The sequence below is a fragment of the Salvelinus sp. IW2-2015 genome, linkage group LG1 (genome assembly GCF_002910315.2).
Source record: "Salvelinus sp. IW2-2015 linkage group LG1, ASM291031v2, whole genome shotgun sequence".
NCBI classification, from domain to species: Eukaryota; Metazoa; Chordata; class Actinopteri; order Salmoniformes; family Salmonidae; genus Salvelinus; species Salvelinus sp. IW2-2015.
This window is the reverse complement of record NC_036838.1, coordinates 40,873,872-40,890,396: the sequence shown is the minus strand read 5'-3', so window position 1 is coordinate 40,890,396 and position 16,525 is coordinate 40,873,872. Positions and strand designations below refer to the sequence as shown.

The window sequence follows — 16,525 nt, the reverse complement described above, 5'->3', positions numbered from 1 at the left end:
CCACTCAAGGAAAAATCTGCCCATGGCTGAATGTAATTGGGGACCCCTGCTCTAAACTATTGTTTTCCTGTTACACGTGTTTTCATAGTCACAGCCCAGCACCTCTGCAGCCACTGCTGACTTTGGACAAGAGCCTCAAAACAATTGGGACACAGCTGCACAATTTAGATAACGGGGCAGTAGCACCTGGGTGAGATGGGACGTTTATTGACATTCATTTATAGATAACGAATACCTTTTATTCAGCTGTCACAGCATGTGATCGATCGGTGCAACTTCTGACCTCAAAAAGAAACAATAAAAAAACATTATATGGTAAGAGCATAAAACGGTGCACCCTCAAAACAGCACCAACAAAATTGTGCATGTGCCTAAATCTAATAACAAAAATCAAGTAGGCTATCTATGCTGATCGCAGTCAAAGTAAAATGGAGTTCGGTGGCCTAACATCGGAGGTTTTCATATTTTTTTCACACGAACGCACTGATGCCTGCGGCTGTCCTTTTCTCGGACCGGGTCATTTCAGTAGGCTACCACAGATGGCGGCTTTTCATTCGGCCATATCATATTTGAAGATGACACAGTGGCGACACCTGCAAACCTGTGCCCGAGGAAAACGGGTAGTACTAAAATAATAAATTGTAACGCTTACTGCACCCCACCCGTCCTCTTTTCTCCTAGAACGTAGGGCAAGCCCTTTCCCCCACATTCAACTAGGCGTATAGCAGCGCAAAATATATTCAGGGCAGAAACTCCCCCTCCCCTTACTTCATTCCCTCACCTGGTATCTCGTCTTCAAAATCCATGTCGTCTTGTCCCTCGTCTTCATTGCTTAACGACCCAGGCATCTTTATCGCATACAAAAAAAACCTCTCTGAAAGTTAACCCTGAAAATGCCACTGTTCACCTCTTCGTGCCTCCCGGAAAATAATTGTATGATACTTGTGTAAATACAATTTATTTTCAAGAAAGATGGCTTCCTTCTTTTTGTAGGAAAAAAATCTGTTTCCTTTTCCACTCTTCACTATCTAAGTCCTCCAGTCTGAAAATAAGAAAGACAAAAATGGAACACATGCCCAAATTGTGACGTCTGGTCTGTTGCCATGACAATCCATCCCATAATTTTCACCACAACTAGTTAGGCATGCTCCCCTAGTTACCACTTTTACTAGTCGTGAGCAGTGCTGCAAGTAGCAATGCCACTGTGTGCACCACCAGCCTGTCGCTTTGCCCATTTTCCCAAGCAAGTCCAAAGAAATTGAGGTTACACCAGGGTATGAGGGGTGGGGGGATTCAATCCCCTCGCGAGTCCCCACTTTGCATGTCGTTTCAAATGGATTCAATGCAACGTAATCATGTATCCAGTAAGACAATCGATCTAAGTCAAACTGGGTTTGGATAACCGCCAAAATTACGTCGTTTAACGATAATGATATCGATTATAGGTAGCGGTCATTTTGGCTATATTGTATCTTGATTGATGTAGGCTACGCGTGCGGAAGTGCGAATATTACAAAGTAAACAATCATCTAGCCTACATTAGAGAGAGGGCATTCGTTCGTGACATTGTAGCCTACAGTAGATTTGGTTGAATTGCAATTTCAAGTATAGTAGTCCATTTCCTTTAGGTTTTAGAAAGTATTTAGCAAAGGCATGCATGCATTCAACTAACTTCCTTTCACTGACAAGAAATCCAGTTTATTGGCAAGTGCGCAGCCTGTGAAGTCGCTTGCTTGAATAGTTGTCAAGGTTACCACCGCGGGAACAAGACGCTCGTGTCATCAGACCACAGAGTTTCTAAACCCATAGGTCCAACATCGCGATACTTCCGGGAAAGCTTGTGAAGCAGTCGGCAGAACAGACCGGGGTTTGAGAAGTCAATGAGAGAAGTGACACATTCTTCCTTAGTTCATTTTCTTGAAATCTAAAAGTCACATTGATTCAAGACAATGTTTTAAGTACCTGAACATGTTATTACTCCAACCTCGTGAAAGTAGGAAGCTCTCTCATCCATTTATATGCAGATAGTCTTATACTCAGCTAGCCCCTCCCAGGAATATGTGGTTAAACTCTCTACAACAAAGCGTTCTTAGTCTAACAAGCTTTCTCTGCCCTTAACCTTGTTCTGAACACCTCCAAAACAAAGGTCATGCGGTTTGGTAAGAAGAATGCCCCTCTCCCCCCGGTGTGATTAATACCTCTTGAGGGTTTTTAGAGCTTGAGGTAGTCACTTAATTAATAAAAGTACTTGGGAGTATGGCTAGACAGTACACTGTCCTTCTCTCAGCACATATCAAAGCTGCAGGCTAAGGTTAAATCTAGACTTGCTTTCCTCTATCGTAATCGCTCCTCTTTCACCCCAGCTGCCAAACTAACCCTGATTCAGATGACCATCCTACCCTTAATAGATTATGGATACGTCATGTATAGATAGGCAGGTAAGGGTGCAGCTAGATGTTCTTTACCATTCGGCCATCAGATTTGCCACCAATGCTCCTTATAGGACACATCACTGCACTCTATAATCCTCTGTAAAGTGGTCTTCTCTGTATACACGTCACAAGACCCACTGGTTGATGCTTATTTATAAAACCCTCTTAGGCCTCACTCTCCCCTTCCTGAGATACCTACTGCAGCCCTCATCCTCCACCCTTTCTGCCAGTCACATTCTGGTCCCAAAGCACACACATACCTGGGTCGCTCCTCTTTTCAGTTCGCTGCAGCTAGCGACTGGAACGASCTGCAAAAAAAAAACTATCAAACTGGAGTTTTATCTCCATCTCTTCATTCAAAGACTCAATCATGGACACTCTTACTGACAGTTGTGGCTGCTTCACGTGATGTATTGTCTCTACCTTCTTGCCCTTTGTGCTGTTGTCTTTGCCCAATAATGTTTGTACCATGTTTTGTGCTGCCACGCTATGTTACGTCTCTTTTTTATGTAGTGTTTTGTCCTATATTTTTATTTAATACCCCGTCCCCACAGGAAGCCTTTTGCTAGGCCGTCATTGTAAATAAGAATTGGTTCTTAACTGACTTGCCTGGTTAAATAAAATAGACTGATACGTTTTCATTTTCTTCGGAGTGACTGACAGTTCGTTGCGAAACGACCATTAGACCCAATGACGTGTTTCTGCGCATGTGCTTAGCCAGCCAACGTCACCATGACATCGTCTGCAAGCGTGATCAGCGATTTCTTTTGGAGAAAGAAACGGAGTTTTTGGAGTTTCTACATAACTTCATTTAAACTGTCTTTGCCCATACACTATGGATGGACCACATAAATTAAAGGAAGCGTCATTTTTAGAGTCCGCCATTTATCTAAAAGCAGATTCAAGAAGTAATTTCAGCCAACACACTATTTGAAGCATTAATTGATAAATGGAATCATTATTATTATTTGTATGTACAAACTTATCACACAACTAAATCTGAATGCAATCAACTGTCAGTTTCAAGGTTGAGTGTTGTCAAAGTAGAAAGCCCTTGGTAACAAATACATTTTCATTGCTTGCAATATTTCCCCAGACAACTCATGTAAGCACAGAGCACAAATATCTTTGCGTTATAAAGAATATGGGTTTTCAAGTCTAACCAGCTCATTGCAAGAGTAGGTACACTTTTTTTTCAAACATGCAGGTTTAGTCTCAAATCAGCAAATAAAACCATGTGAGAAGCTTTCGTTCTTTTGAAATTTTATTGACAAAAGACAGTGGCATGGATTTAATCTTCATCCTCCTCCTCCTCCTCGTCCTGGTTGATCTGGAAGTAGCGCAGTTCGTAACTCTCCTTGGTGTTGGCCACCACACGCAGCCAGTCCCTCAGGTTGTTCTTCTTCAGGTACTTCTTGGTCAGATATTTCAAATACCTGTCAGAAAGGAAAGACCAACAGTGTCAGCAGTGTGACAAAGGTGTACTGTAAATTTGTTAGATTTATATTTTGAGAACTTATCAGGCAAGGCCTGGGGTTTATTCAGGAGGGTGCAACATTACAGAAAGTTCAATTAGAACAGACAAAATGACGTGCAGAACATTGAATCAACTCCATTTTTAACTTTTCTAACTGCAATTTTCTAAACAATTTGCACCCACATAACAAATCAGGGCTACCTCGTCACAATTGAAACATCAAWTTMAGYCCCCCCCCCCCCCCCCCCAACAATTATGAAAGATGGACGTCGGGCACCCCCAGAACACTTCGGTGCTAGCCAATATTCTATGTATAATTTGAACCCTGACCTCCATTAAATTAGGCCCATATGTACCGAGTCACCTTGCATTAATGCTAGCCACAAATGGCATTCACGTCTCACAACTGTAGAAAACCTGGGCCCGAGCTGACAAACAAACAATCTGTRAGTCCAAAGTACTGAACCTATCCATATCAGAGACTGTACAAACAAATATCTATATAGAGCAGGGATGGGCCCATGGATCAATTTCCAAAACCAAAAAAATAAATATGTACACACACACACAAAATCATTCAAAAGTTTGGGGTCACTTAGAAATGTCCTTGTTTTTGAAAGAAAAGCACATTTTTGGTCCATTAAAATAACATAAAAATGATCAGAAATACAGCGTAGACATTGTTAATGTCGTAAATGACTATTGTAGCTGGAAGCGGCTGATTTTTTATGGAATATCTACATAGGCGTAGAGGCCCATTATCAGCAACCATCACTCCTGTGTTCCAATGGCACGCTGTGTTAGCTAATCCAAGTTTATCATTTTAAAAGGCTAATAGATCATTAGAAAACCCTTTTGCAATTATGTTAGCACAGCTGAAAACTGTTGTCCTTATTAAAGAAGCAATAAAACTGGCCTTCTTTAAACTAGTTGAGTATCAGCATTTGTGGGTTCGATTACAGGCTCAAAATGGTTAGAACACAATACCTTTTTTCTGAAACTCGTCAGTCTATTCTTGTTCTGAGAAATGAAGGCTATTCCAAGCGAGAAATTGCCAAGAAACTGAAGATCTCACAACGCTGTGTACTACTCCCTTCACAGAACAGCGCAAACTGGCTCTAACCAGAATAGAAAGAGGAGTGGGAGGCCCGGTTGCACAACTGAGCAAGAGGACAAGTACATTAGAATGTCTAGTTTGAGAAACAGATGCCTCAAGTCCTCAACTGGCAGCTTCATTAAATAGTACCCGCAAAACAACAGTGAAGCGGCGACTCCGGGATGCTGCCCATCTAGGCCGAGTTCCTCTGTCCAGTGTGTATGTTCTTTTGCCCATCTTAATCTTTTCTTTTTATTGGCCAGTCTGAGCTATGGCTTTTTCTTTGCAACTCTACCTAGAAGGTCAGCATCACAGAGTCACTTCACTGTTGACGTGGAGACTGGTGTTTTGCGTGTACTATTTAATGATGCCGCCAGTTGAGGACTTGTGAGGAGTACATTTAAAAAAGGATCTCTGCAAAAAAGCAAGGATAAAAATGACTCAAATAACCACTAGGCCTAAAATATAGGACCTGAAAGATAAGTCAGCCCACACGGGAGGGGGACATTTGATTCAAAATATTTAATTTCCAAAAGCAAGTGCCATGATCCCACAGAGAATATGTGAATTCTTTGGGGGTTTTTATGCTCCGGAGTTGAGAATATTAGCAGCATATTCAAAGACCAAAAGCACTTGGGAAGTGGACTGCGGTGAGAGCATGCAGAGGCTTGCCTCGTATGGGATCTGTATCAGATTATTACCGAGGTGTGGTGGTCTTATTGGCGCTTTTAGAGTTGCCGATGCATCACCTAGGTGGGTGCCTCACTTCAGTAGTGGACGATTGACCCTACCAAAGGAGGAGCTGTGAACGTCGGCGACGACCAGGTGCCCAAGCTACGGGGCCAGTCAGATGCTCACCACGCTCAGGATACAGTTGAAGTGGGAAGTTTACATACACCTTAACCAAATACATTTAAACTCAGTTTCACAATTCCTGACATTTAATCCTTGTAAAAAATCCCTGTCTCAGGTCAGTTAGGATCACCACTTTATTTTAAGAATGTTTAATGTCAGAATAATAGTAGAGAGAATGATTTATTTCAGCTTTTATTTAGTTCATCACATTCCCAGTGCGTCATTAGTTTACATACACTCAATTAGTATTTTGTAGCATTGCCTTTAAATTGTTTAACTTGGGTCAAACGTTTTAGGTAGCCTTCTACAAGCTTCCCACAATAAGTTGGGTGAATTTTGGCCCATTCCTCCTGACAGAGCTGGTGTAAATGAGTCAGGTTTGTAGGCCTCCTTGCTCACACACGCTTTTTCAGTTCTGCCCACAAATGTTCTATAGGATTGAGGTCAGGGCTTCGTGATAGCCACTCCAATACCTTGACTTTGTTGTCCTTAAGCCATTTTGCCACAACTTTGGAAGTATGCTTGGGGTCATTGTCCATTTGGAAGACCCATTTGCAACCAAGCTTTAACTTCCTAACTGATGTCTTGAGATGTTGCTTCAATATATCCACAATTTTCCTACCTCATGATGCCATCTATTTTGMGAAGTGCACCAGTCCCTCCTGCAGCAAAGCACCCGCACAACATGCTGCTGCCACCCCCGTTCTTCACGGTTGGGAAGGTGTTCTTCGGCTTGCAAGCCTCCCCCTTTTTCCTCCAAACATAACAATGGTCATTATGGTCAAACAGTTCTATTTGAGTTTCATCAGTCCAGAGGACATTTCTCCCAAAAGTATCATCTTTGTCCCCATGTGTAGTTGCAAACCGTAGTCTGGCTTTTTTATGGAGGTTTTGGAGCAGTGGCTTCTTCCTTGCTGAGCGGCCTTTCAGGTTATGTCGATATAGAACTCGTTTTACTGTGGATATAGATACCTTTGTACTAGAGGTCGACCGATTAATCGGAATGGCCGATTAATCGGGGCCGATTTCAAGTTTTCATAACAATTGGAAATCGGTATTTTTGGGCGTTTTTTTTTTACACCTTTATTTAATCTTTATTTAACTAGGCAAGTCAGTTAAGAACACATTCTTGTTTTCAATGACGGCCTAGGAACGTTCTGCCTCGTTCAGGGGCAGAATGACAGATTTTTAACCTTGTCAGCTCGGGGGATCCAATCTTGCAGTTAACTAGTCCAATGCTCTAACACCTGATTACATTGCACTCCTCGAGGAGCCTGCCTGTTAGCGAATGCAGTAAGCTAAGGTAAGTTGCTAGCTAGCATTAAACTTATCTTATAAAAAACAATCAATCAATGACTGTCATTGCTCCAATGTGTACTTAACCATAAACATCAATGCCTTTCTTAAAATCAATACACAAGTATATATTTTTAAACCTGCATATTTAGCTAAAAGAAATCCAGGTTAGCAGGCAATATTAACCAGGTGAAAATGTGTCATTTCTCTTGCGTTCATTGCACGCAGAGTCAGGGTATATGCAACAGTTTGGGCCGCCTGGCTCTTTGCGAACTAATTTGCCAGAATTTTACGTAATTATGACAACATTGAAGGTTGTGCAATGTAACAGGAATATTTAGATTCATGGATGCCGCCCGTTAGATAAAATACGGAACGGAATAAACGTTTTGTTTTCGAGGTGATAGTTTCCGGATTAGTCAAAGGTATATGGTTTAGAGAGAAAGTCGACGCTTTATAATTCCTGTAATAACTTGCGGCTGAATTTGAAAGGGGTTCCTTCGTTATTTTATCGTTCATGTCTTCCATAGAGAATGTCTTGGTCTACTTCAAATAAGGTCTGTGTTTCGTGCAGGCTTAAACTGCCTCGACGTTTTGATACCCGTGTAAATCTCACTAGGATAAGGTAACGTTTGTCAACATATTTTCATAAATCCACTCTACAAAAAAATGTATCTTCGCTTATATTTAGCCAATATTGATCAGAGTTACCTTGTCCTATGGATATCTACACAGTTATAAAATTGGCACGGTGATGGAAGCCTACACGAAACACAGACCTTATTTTAAGTGAATCTAATTATATCCTATGGAATAAATGAAGGAACCGCTTTTCAGATTTTGCTAAAAGGTGTCATGGTAATTATGACTCGCACTTTGGTTGTCAATTCTTACCATGCCCATTATTAAAATAGGATTTCCTGCATATAGAAATTAAAGTTTTTGTTTTCAACATTCATCACAGGTAACTTAAACTCTATTTTTATTCAAACAGTTGAGAGTATTTGTCTCCTAAGCAGACTCTTCAGTATCATTGTCACTTCAGAGCTGTGTGCGTGTGTGTATTTATGTATTATATTAAGTTAAAACAAGTGTTCATTGTTCATTCAGTATTGTCGCAATTGTCATTATTACAAAAATGTGTGTGTGTGTATGATATATATATCTATTTTTTTTTTATAAATCGGCCGATTAATCGGTATCGGCTTTTTTTGTCCTCCAATAATCGGTATCGGTATTGAAAATTCATAAATCGGTCGACCTCTACTTTGTACCCGTTTCCTCCAACATCTTCACATGGTCCTTTGCTGTTGTTCTGGGATTTATTTGCACTTTTCGCACCAAAGTACATTCATCTCTAGGAGACAGAAGGTGTCTCCTTCCTGAGCGGTATGACGGCTGTGTGGTCCAATGGTGTTTGTACTTGCATACTATAGTTTGTACAGATGAACGTGGTACCTTCAGGCGTTTGGAAATTGCTCCCAAGGATGAACCAGACTTGTGGAGGTCTACAATTTTTTTTCTGAGGTCTTGGCTGATTTCTTTTGATTTTCCCATGATATCAAGCAAAGAGGCAGTGAGTTTGAAGGTAGGCCTTGAAATACATCCAAAGGTACACCTATTGACTCAAATAATGTCAATTGGCTTTAGAAGCTTCTGATAGGCTATGTCATAATTTTCCAAGCTGTTTAAAGGCACAGTCAACTTAGTGTATGTAAACTTCTGACATACTGGAATTGTGATACAGTGAATTATAAGTGAAATAATCTGTCTGTAAACAATTTTTGGAAAATTGCTTGTGTCATGCACAAAGTAGATGTCCTAACCGACTTGCAAAAACTATAGTTTGTTAACAAGACATTTGTGGAGTGGTTGAAAAACAAGTTCATGACTCCAACCTAAGTGTATGTAAACTTCTGACTTCAACTGTACCTTTCTGAAATGCCTGTCATTGGAGGATGTGGAAGACAATCACCCAAGAACTGCCAGATCCCCAATTTTGTTTTTAAAGCAACTGAGATTGTTCTTGTTATGAAAAGCACAATATAAAATAAATCCATTATTATAAATGATACATTTCCAATTATTTACCAGGTGGGGGGGGTGTTGCTAGTGTTCTATAATTTCATGCCATATAGGGCTAAATATAGCTTCAGAAGGAGCTTAAGAATCAATGAATGTCTGAGGATACATGGTGGCATGGAAACATTTTTTATTATAGAACTGACAAAAATCATGTTCACTGCTGGAGTCATTGATCAGATCACAGCATCTCCAATTGTGGAAATAAAACTGACTGAAGTCCAAAAATAACATGCGTTCTATCCATGTCTCTTAATGTTTTCTATTCATGTACATCTCAATCCGCCTAATGATAGTATTTTATGATCCTCAGACCTTATTTCAACCGCTAATCACTTTAAGAGCACTTAAAATAATGAATTATACATGCATTTGCTCCAGACTGTCCATCAGGCAAAACAATAAAACCAATAAAGGCCTAACATCGATTACAAAACAGTGCCATGACCCCATAACAGAAAGCAACATGGAAAACATCACATATAGCAAGACAGCTCCAACTTCCTAATTGAAAAGGTGAAAATGCAATAACCCTTACATGCATAACTGTGGAGACAAACCAAGTCCCTCCATCAGACAACACAACATAAAATGGCAAGTGATGTTGCTCGGCACATCACATTGCAAGCAGGGCAATTCAAAAGATAAATCAAGATTTGATTCAAACATACCTTTTGGAGAAGGGCACTTCAGAATTCACAGCGATTTTGCTCTTGCTCCTCTCAATGGACACCACACCACCACCCAGGTTCCCAGCTTTACCGTTGACCTTGATGCGCTCCTGCAGGAATTGCTCCTAACCAACAAGACCAAAGGTGTATTTTAGGACAGTCTTTCTCCCAAATATGGATACTAGCTGTAATGACTGCTACATACTGCTGCAAATATTCTGTCAATATAATTTACATGTTAAACATTTAGTAGACGCTCTAATTCAGAGGAATTTACAGTTAACGCATTTAACTTTAGTTAGGTACGACAACCACGTATCACAGTCATACGAACTGAAAGTTCCTCAAAGCAGCTAACAGCAAAATTAGTGCTAGTAAGAGAAGACAAGTACAAGTGTCATTGCAACTATCAGGATACGTCGGGCACCTCCAGAACAGTTCGGGGCTAGCCAAGAGTCAATGTATAATTTGAACCCTACCCCCCATTAAATAAAGCCCAGATGTACAGAGTCACCTTGCATTAATGCTAGCCACAAATGGCATTCTCGTTTCGCAACTGTAAATAACCTGGGCCCGAGCTGACCAACAAACAATCTGTTAGTCCAAAGTACTGATACGTCATAACATAAAACAAATATTTTATTAAAGTAAAGTAAAGTGAATAAATTATGGTTAGTAAGTGATAACCAGTAATGGGCAGTCACCACCACCATCTGACTTTTATTCAGTGTTATTACAGCAGTCAACCCACATAAAAATTGAAACCTAAAAACGCGATTATTTGTTTATAATCCAGCCGAAACCAACCTCAAAAACCCCTAATCGCTCCGCACTAATCTGAATCCTAAATGTCTGCGGTGTAACACACCAACTGCAAAATATCATACCCCACTACCCATTACAGTTGTAGCGTTACTACATTGAAGAGAGGCCAGTATCAGCATAACGTGGATAAACCAGGAGTATCTGGATTATGAATAATTTGTGCCATGCAATGTGTACATCGAAATAAGTAATAGGGCTCTTCTCTAGTAACAAAGACATACTTAATAGGATATTGCAGTGCAAAAAAAAAATTAAGAAATACAATCGATAGTTACATTTTGGCGATATTATTATGGCGTTAGGTTGACGCAACAATGGATTCTACCCCCCAAAATATATTTTTCCCGCCACTAAATGTCAATAATATGGCCGTCAAAATACATAAATCATTTGAAAACATTGTGGCAGTTGTTACCCATGTCTAACAATCCCAATACTGTGCTTTATGATAATGACACGATATGAGCCCAAATGTAAAGCGGGTGCCGTGCTAAGAACATTCAGATCTGTGGGACTGCCCTTTTTGTGAAACTTGCCAAATCTGTTTTCATATTTGCTCTTTGCGATGAGTATTCCTAAACATATCACAGTAAGACCGATGCAACATTGTATTTCCAAGTGTGGGAAAGTCCTGAGGGTGTTTCAGTCATCGGACATCTTTTGACAGAAATATAAAGTAATAAGGTTTTCATCACTACTGTCATTCAAATGTTATCAGAGACAAAACAAACAGAAAGTTACAAAGTAGAGCTTAGTAACTAAGTTTTGATATATGGGTTGTCGGGGATTGGCCCAAATTCATGTTTCACAACCCCCACATCCACGACGAATGCTAGTGCCCCACGCCGTTCGCTGAGGCTACAAGCCGGGCGAGATGCAGTGCTGTGCGGAATTAGCTGTATTGTGCAAGTGGCACATTTTGTGATTGATGTTTTATTCTTTCAAGTAAAAACTACTAGAATTCAGTGGCTAAAGCACTACAAAACGATAAAAACATAGCTAAATACCAGTGAATTGCAAATGTGTCCCATCCATCTTTCTGTGCAGCTGGCTAGCAGGCCTCTGTGCCTAGGCTAATTACTTAATGCAGTTTATCCTCCCATCACCAGAGTAACTCATCAACAACAAAAATAACATTACAATTAGGGCTGTGCCAGTCTTGGAATTTGAGGTCACAGTAATTGGCCAGACCAATGAACACTATCACCGACATAACCGTTCGGGGGTGTTTCTTCAAAGCGAAGACACCGTAATGAGAGAAATMATGTAGTCTAAGCTACTGAAAATAGGCCTTTCACAAGATTACATCATGACAGGAGTGTTTGATTCTTATTAAAGAGATGGAGTTCAGACAGGCTACTTTAGGAAACTTTCTGAATGGACATATAGGCCAATAGAGAGCATCAGCGAACTCACACCCCTGTAAAATCAGTGTTGATTAGTTTATAAATTAAAAAACATTCCGTATTGTCACCTTAACAATACATTAGCGCATTATAGGCCTCAGAGCCAGAACAACCTTGACTGCTGTTGAATAATTAATGCTCATGAAACATGGGACCAACACATGGGTAGGTAGCATTATCTAGTGCTAGTCGGCTGTGCCAAAACACTGGTATTTTTCATCTCAAGGCTTGTTCTTCATCATTTTAAAATAGGGAGCCAACATGTTTACAGAACTTATTTCCATGACTGATCAAAACTCATTTTCTCTCATCTCTTTGCAACAGATATATAGTGAGCAATGTTTGGAACGTCACTCGCAATAATATCATATTGTGAACTTCATGGCAATTCCCAGCCCTAGGATATTGCATGTTATTTTCTCTAACATTGGCTACTTACAAAGTTGGCAGCATCCATGATGCCATCCTCCACTGGGTGAGTGCAGTCCAGGGTGAACTTCAGGACCTGCTTCTTCTTCTTGCCACCTGTTTTGGTCTTTTTGATGACCTGCTTCTTCTGTCAAGACATTGCAGAGGGGCTAACATTATTCCAAATGACTTGATAAAACAGATTACACCAGAGGTGTATTCATTTCGTCATGCAAAGGAAATCGATTACCATTTAAGAACCAAACGGAACCAGAATTTGTCCAATAGAAACTTGTTTTTGTTGCAAAACGATTTCCGTTTGGAGTAAATGTTTCTGGTGCAAAACATTTTGTAACAGAGTTGGTATTATGAATACACCACTGACGGTTTCGTTTAAGTATCTAACGTGATAGCACAGTGTTTTTTTAACATTTATTTTATCTTTATTTAACTAGGCAAGTCAGTTAAGAACAAATTCTTATTTACAGAAGCAATTTCTGCCAATCTGCATACTGTACCTGTCTTTGGTTCTTTTTTTAAAAACAGTAAAAACGTTTTTTTTAAACAAGAAGAGGCGAAGCGAGAGGGATAACTGGGCTCAAAATCATTCTCCAGCAGGTGTCGGTTTTTTCCCACTCACCAAGCTAGGAGTTTTTGTATGGAAGTCAATGAGACTGTGTTGAATTTGGTCAACTATTTAAAAAAGTCGTACATTTTGTCATTTATCAGACGTTCTTATCCAGAGCGACTTAACAGTAGTGAGCGGATAATCTTTTTTGTGCTGGTGCCCTGTGGAAATCAAAACCACCCCCTGGTGTTGCAAGCGCCATGCTCTCACAACTGAGCCACATGGGTCTTATTTGATCTAATAGAAGTTTCGTAATGCATAGGTTGTTATGAGTGTACTGATATAATTAGGCCAGGTGACATTCTGGAAACTCATAGGGAAAAACACTTTACATGCCCGTTGTACACATCTACCTGCCCTCTCATGGGCTAGAATGGTCCCACCTGATCTTGCCTCCTAACTGCTTTCTATTTTTGAAAACATTTATTTCCATTGTTATATCAGCCATTTGACTATGATATAATGGATAATCTGTTTTTAAAACTAGCTAACTTGATTGGTGTGTGTTATCAATCTGGCCAGGGCCCGGTTTCCCAAATGCTTAAGTATATCGTCAGAACAGTTAAGATCAATGGTTCTAGTGATGTACTTAAAAGGCGTCCACGCATTATTCCCATCAGTTTGTGCATATATTATGATATTTTGTAACGTTTCTGTTCACTTTGGTTTTCCCGCAAGTTCTACTCCCAAGTGGTGCAGCGGTCTAAGGCACTGCATCTCAGTGCTAGAGGTGTCATTACAGACCCTGGTTCGATCCCGGGCTGCATCACAAAAAGACATAAATCGGGAGTCCCATAGAGCGGCGCACAATTGGCTCAGCATTGTCCGGTTTGGCCGCCATTGTAAATAAGAACTCATTCTTAACTGACTTGCCTAGTTAAATAAAACGTTTTTTCATGTGGTCGTGCACAGCCAAAATTTGGCCAGTCAAGTACCCAAGCTAGCTGGATAAAGTTGGCTAGTTACTTCCAGTCACAAATGAGAGAACACCTCACTGACCATTTTACCAGCCCTAGCAGAGCTGGTTTGGCTGTATGTTATCTACAGCTTTGGTGACCAACTGTACTGCTGGCAACAATTTAATCACGTTTTAATTCTACATTTACTGACACCGGTCATATTCAACGGGTGTTGCACGTTCGTAAATTAATCCGTTATTTTGCGCTCTGGCACTCAAACGAGTGCGCTCTGAAATCGGAGTAGATCGCCAGAGTGACTATACGAACGCACCCTTAGATTCTTTCATACTATTTTGAGGACGTGTATTACTGACTACGGCGCCCAATATGGACATGGTACGATTGCCGGTTCCTTCTCGTTTTTCAAGCGAAGGTCTTAGATCTTAAACTAAGTATGCGAGTACACACGTCTGGTTCGCCTAACCAAATTCGAACCGACACATGCTGACTGACGCTTTTGGGAAACCGGGCCCAACGTTATTTGTATTAATTTTAAAAGTGCCATTAATCGGATTTAATTTAGCACGACAACTTCTATCTAGTGCATTGCCAGCTGGTGTGCTGATGGTTCACGTTTAAGTTACAGTTGCCGACTAGCTAGGTAACGCATGAACTAAATTGCTACAACGTGGTTCATTGGGTACAGGCCCAACTGGTAAACAAAGCCATTTGTTGGTACTCCTTTACTTATTTGGCCTCACGGAAACACAGTCCAATATGGATTTATTACGTGCACATCAAATACAATAAACGACAGACAATAAAAACGTCTTATAGGTAGCTATACAACATATTTCACCGTGAGTACTCACAATCGGAGCCATGTTGGCCAACGATTCTTGTCCAGAAAGGAAGAGGCGGGGTTTATTACAACCCTATATCCGGTCTAGATAAATAGAATAAATCCATGAATCGGGGATAGATTCAGCCAGGAGATATTCTTTGCCCCAGTTTGAGTGAGATGTTTCTGACTTAGTTTTCTTATCATTTTATTTATTTTTACTTATTTTTCTGCTTAAAGTATTATTTGGGCCAAACGGATCAGCTGAAATCATCTAGGAACCCACTTTTGAGAGTAGGAATACTCCACAATTATTAGAGTCAACAGGCATATGTGGGCTACAGCAGAGCCATATGCTTAGAGAGTTCTAAATACATGGCTCCGGGCTACAGGTGTTCACTAAATTGTTTTGATTTAGGGTACTCAAAAGGTTCTACAGCTGCACCATCAAGAGCATCCTGATTGGTTGCATCACTGCCTGGTATGGCAACTGCTCTGACTCAGAAGGTAGTGCGTACGGCCCATTATATCACTGGGGCCAAGCTTCCTGCCATCCAGGACCTTTATACCAGGTGTTGTCTCAAAGGAAGGCCCAAAAAATTGTCAAAGACTCCAGCCACCCTAGTCATACTGTTCTCTCTGCTACCGCATGAAAAGCGGTACCGGAGCACCAAGTCTAGGCCAAGAGGCTTCTAAACAGCTTCTACCCCCAAGCCATAAGACTGCTGAACATCTAATCAAATGTCTACCCAGACTACATGCATTGCTCCCCTCTTTTACGCTGCTGCAACTCTCCATTATCTATGCATAAGTCACTTTAAACTCTACCCACATGTATATATTACCTCAATTACCTCAACTAACCGGTGTCCCCGCACATTGACTCTGTGCCGGTACCCCCTGTATATAGCCTCGCTATTGTCATTTTAATGCTGCTCTTAAATTATTTTTTACTTAATTTTTTAGGTATTTTTCTTAAAACTGCATTGTTGGTCAAGGGCTTGTGATTAAGCCTTTCACTGTAAGGTCTACCTACACCTGTTGTATTCGGCGCATGTGACAAATAACATTTGATTTGAGTTGCTCAATCCAGATAGCTTTTCTCTACAATTGAGCCAAAAAGCCTGCCCTCATTTCAACATTACTAAGACTGCAGAATACGGGTTGGTGATGATACCCATTCTATCCTGACTTCCTGGTTAATCATGGGGAGATTATTAAATATTAGAGGTATTTTTCCTGCTGACATGGCAACAATATATTATTTCCCTTTTGTCATCTGTAACAGTATGGTTGCACCTTTGGCACCACCCCCAGTCCCCCACTCTGAGGGCCAATGCAGGTAGTCCGGGTAGCCATTTGAGAATCTTGTTTAGAAGTCTTATGGGTTGGGMGTAGAAGCTGTTCAGGGTCCTGATGGCTTGCCGTGCGGTAGCAGAGAGAACAGTCTACGGCTTGAGTGGCTGGCGTCTGACATTTTATGGGGTCTTCCTCTGACACTGCCTGGTATAAAGAGGACCTGGATGGCAGGGAGCTCGGCCACAGTGATGTACTGGACTGTACAAAATACCCTCTATAGTGGCTTGCGGTCAGATATGAAGCAGTTGCC

At 40.8% G+C, this 16,525-nt stretch overlaps 2 protein-coding genes across 2 annotated transcripts in view; both read right to left on the bottom strand.

The window, feature by feature from the left end:
- Nucleotides 1–1,682, bottom strand: part of chd5 (chromodomain helicase DNA binding protein 5) — a 62,418-nt gene extending 60,736 nt beyond the window's left edge. The window contains exon 1 of the mRNA XM_070444939.1: nucleotides 782–1,682. Coding sequence (XP_070301040.1) covers nucleotides 782–848 — 67 coding nt within the window. The 5' untranslated portion in view covers nucleotides 849–1,682. The remainder of the gene's footprint in view (nucleotides 1–781) is intronic.
- A 1,996-nt stretch (nucleotides 1,683–3,678) lies between these two features.
- LOC111967695 (large ribosomal subunit protein eL22) lies at nucleotides 3,679–15,030 on the bottom strand. Its single transcript, XM_023992944.1, has 4 exons — nucleotides 14,948–15,030; nucleotides 12,580–12,696; nucleotides 9,910–10,034; nucleotides 3,679–3,868 (listed from the first exon to the last, which is right to left on the bottom strand). Exons 1-4 carry the CDS (start codon nucleotides 14,957–14,959, stop codon nucleotides 3,724–3,726), a joined length of 399 nt encoding a protein of 132 aa, XP_023848712.1. The 5' UTR covers nucleotides 14,960–15,030; the 3' UTR covers nucleotides 3,679–3,723.
- Nucleotides 15,031–16,525: the final 1,495 nt, after the last annotated feature.

Excerpts from the sequence above, each read along its gene's own strand:
- LOC111967695 (XM_023992944.1), bottom strand. Across the intron at positions 10,035-12,579 it reads TCATGGATGCTGCCAACTTT|GAGCAATTCCTGCAGGAGCG; the intron begins GTAAGTAGCCAA and ends CTTGTTGGTTAG. Across the intron at positions 3,869-9,909 it reads GAAGTGCCCTTCTCCAAAAG|GTATTTGAAATATCTGACCA; the intron begins GTATGTTTGAAT and ends CCTTTCTGACAG.